Below are 2412 nucleotides of genomic sequence, written 5' to 3' on the forward strand. Positions count from 1 at the left end.
ACTGATTTTGGGGCAGATTTTTACTGATTTTGGGGTGAATTTTGGGGTGAATTTCACTGATTCTGGGGTGAATTTCAGGGTGAATTTTGGGGATAAATTTTACTGATTTTGGGGTGAATTTTGGGGCGAATTTTGCTGATTTTGGGGTGAATTTCAGGGTGAATTTTTGGGATAAATTTTACTGATTTTGGGGTGAATTTCAGGGTCAATTTTGAGATAAATTTTGCTGATTTTGGGGCGAATTTCAGGGTGAATTTTTGGGATAAATTTTCCTGATTTTGGGGTGAATTTTGGGGTGAATTTTGCTGCTTTTGGGGTAAATTTTGGGGTCAATTTTGGGATAAATTTTACTGATTTTGGGGTGAATTTTGGGGTGAATTTTGGGGTGAATTTTGGGATAAATTTTACTGATTTTGGGGTGAATTTTGGGGTGAATTTCACCTATTTTGGGGCAAATTTCAGGGTGAATTTTGGGATAAATTTTGCCGATTTTGGGGCAGATTTTTACTGATTTTGGGATGAATTTTGGGGCGAATTTTGCTGATTTTGGGGTGAATTTCGGGGTCAATTTTGGGATAAATTTTACTGATTTTAAGGTGAATTTTGGGGGAAATTTCACTGATTTCGGGGTGAATTTCAGGGTGAATTTTTGGGATAAATTTTACTGATTTTGGGGCAGATTTTTACTGATTTTGGGGTGAATTTTGGGATAAATTTTGCTGATTTTGGGGCGAATTTCGGGGTGAATTTTGGGGCAAATTTTACCGATTTTGGGGGCAGATTTTTACTGATTTTGGGGTGAATTTTGGGTGAATTTCGCCGATTTTGGGGCGAATTTCGGGGTGAATTTTTGGGATAAATTTTACCGATTTGGGGGCAGATTTTTACTGATTTTGGGGTGAATTTTGGGGTGAATTTTCGTGATTTTGAGGCGAATTTCAGGGTCAATTTTGGGATAAATTTTACTGATTTTGGGGTGAATTTTGGGGCCATTTTCATCAATTTTGGGGTGAATTTCAGGGTGAAGTTTTGGGATAAATTTTACTGATTTTGGGGCAGATTTTTGCTGATTTTGGGGCAAATTTCAGGGTCAATTTTGGGATAAATTTTACCGATTTTGGGGCGGATTTTTACTTATTTTTGGGGTGAATTTTGGGGCGAATTTCATCAGTTTTGGGGTGAATTTCAGGGTGAATTTTTGGGATAAATTTTACTGATTTTGGGGCAGATTTTTTCTGATTTTGGGGCAAATTTCAGGGTGAATTTTGGGATAAATTTCACCGATTTTGGGGCAAATTTTTACTGATTTCAGGGTGAATTTTGGGGTGAATTTCGGGGTGAATTTCATCGATTTTGGGGCGAATTTTGGGGTCAATTTTGGGATAAATTTTACTGATTTTGGGGCAGATTTTTACTGATTTTGGGGCGAATTTTGGGGCGAATTTTGCTGCTTTTGGGGTGAATTTCGGGGTCAATTTTGGCATAAATTTTACTGATTTTGGGGTGAATTTTGGGGCGAATTTCACTGATTTCGGGGCAAATTTCAGGGTGAATTTTGGGATAAATTTCACCGATTTTGGGGCAGATTTTTCCTGATTTTGGGGTGAATTTTGGGGCCAATTTTGCTGATTTTGGGGCAAATTTCAGGGTGAATTTTGGGGATAAATTTTACTGATTTTGGGGTGAATTTTGCAAGTTTTGAGGTGAATTTTGGGGTGAATTTTGCTGATTTTGGGGTAAATTTCGGGGTCAATTTTGGAATAAATGTTACCGATTTTTGGGCAGATTTTTACTGATTTTGGGGTGAATTTTGCTGATTTTGGGGCGAATTTTGGGGTGAATTTTGGGATAAATTTCACCAATTTTGGGGCAGATTTTTCCTGATTTTGGGGTGAATTTTGGGGCGAATTTTGCCGATTTTGAGGCGAATTTGGGGTGGATTTTTGGAGGGGTCTCACCTGGAGGCGCCGCAGGGCCCCCAAATTTGGGGGGAGGGTCCTCAGGAGGTTTCCGGAAAGATCCAGGTGGGTCACCAGGACCATCCGCTCCGGGAGAGGAAGTGACGTCATTGCCTGGGGGCGGGGCCAAGAGGAAACCAGTATGAACCAGTATAAACCAGTATGAACCCCCCCTCCCAGTATAAACCAGTATGAACACCCCTCCCAGTAGAAACCAGTATGAACCTCATTCCCAGTAGAAACCAGTACGAACCCCCCTCCCAGTACAAACCAGTATGAACCCCCCTCCCAGTAGAAACCAGTATGAACCCCCCTCCCAGTATAAACCAGTATGAACCCCCCTCCCAGTAGAAACCAGTATGAACCCCCTTTCCCAGTAGAAACCAGTATGAACCTCATTCCCAGTAGAAACCAGTATGAACCTCATTCCCAGTAGAAACCAGTACGAACCCCC

The 2412-nt window shown here is 40.9% G+C and overlaps 1 protein-coding gene across 1 annotated transcript in view; it reads right to left on the minus strand.

The window, feature by feature from the left end:
• Window positions 1-2412, minus strand: part of LOC113961623 (geranylgeranyl transferase type-2 subunit alpha-like) — a gene marked incomplete at its 5' end in the record, with an annotated part of 9896 nt that overhangs the window by 2017 nt on the left and 5467 nt on the right. The window contains one exon of the mRNA XM_027672044.1: window positions 1959-2072. Coding sequence (XP_027527845.1) covers window positions 1959-2072 — 114 coding nt within the window. The remainder of the gene's footprint in view (window positions 1-1958; window positions 2073-2412) is intronic.

Source organism: Neopelma chrysocephalum, unplaced genomic scaffold (assembly GCF_003984885.1).
Source record: "Neopelma chrysocephalum unplaced genomic scaffold, ASM398488v2 Primary Assembly neopelma1_97347, whole genome shotgun sequence".
Lineage (NCBI taxonomy): Eukaryota > Metazoa > Chordata > Aves > Passeriformes > Pipridae > Neopelma > Neopelma chrysocephalum.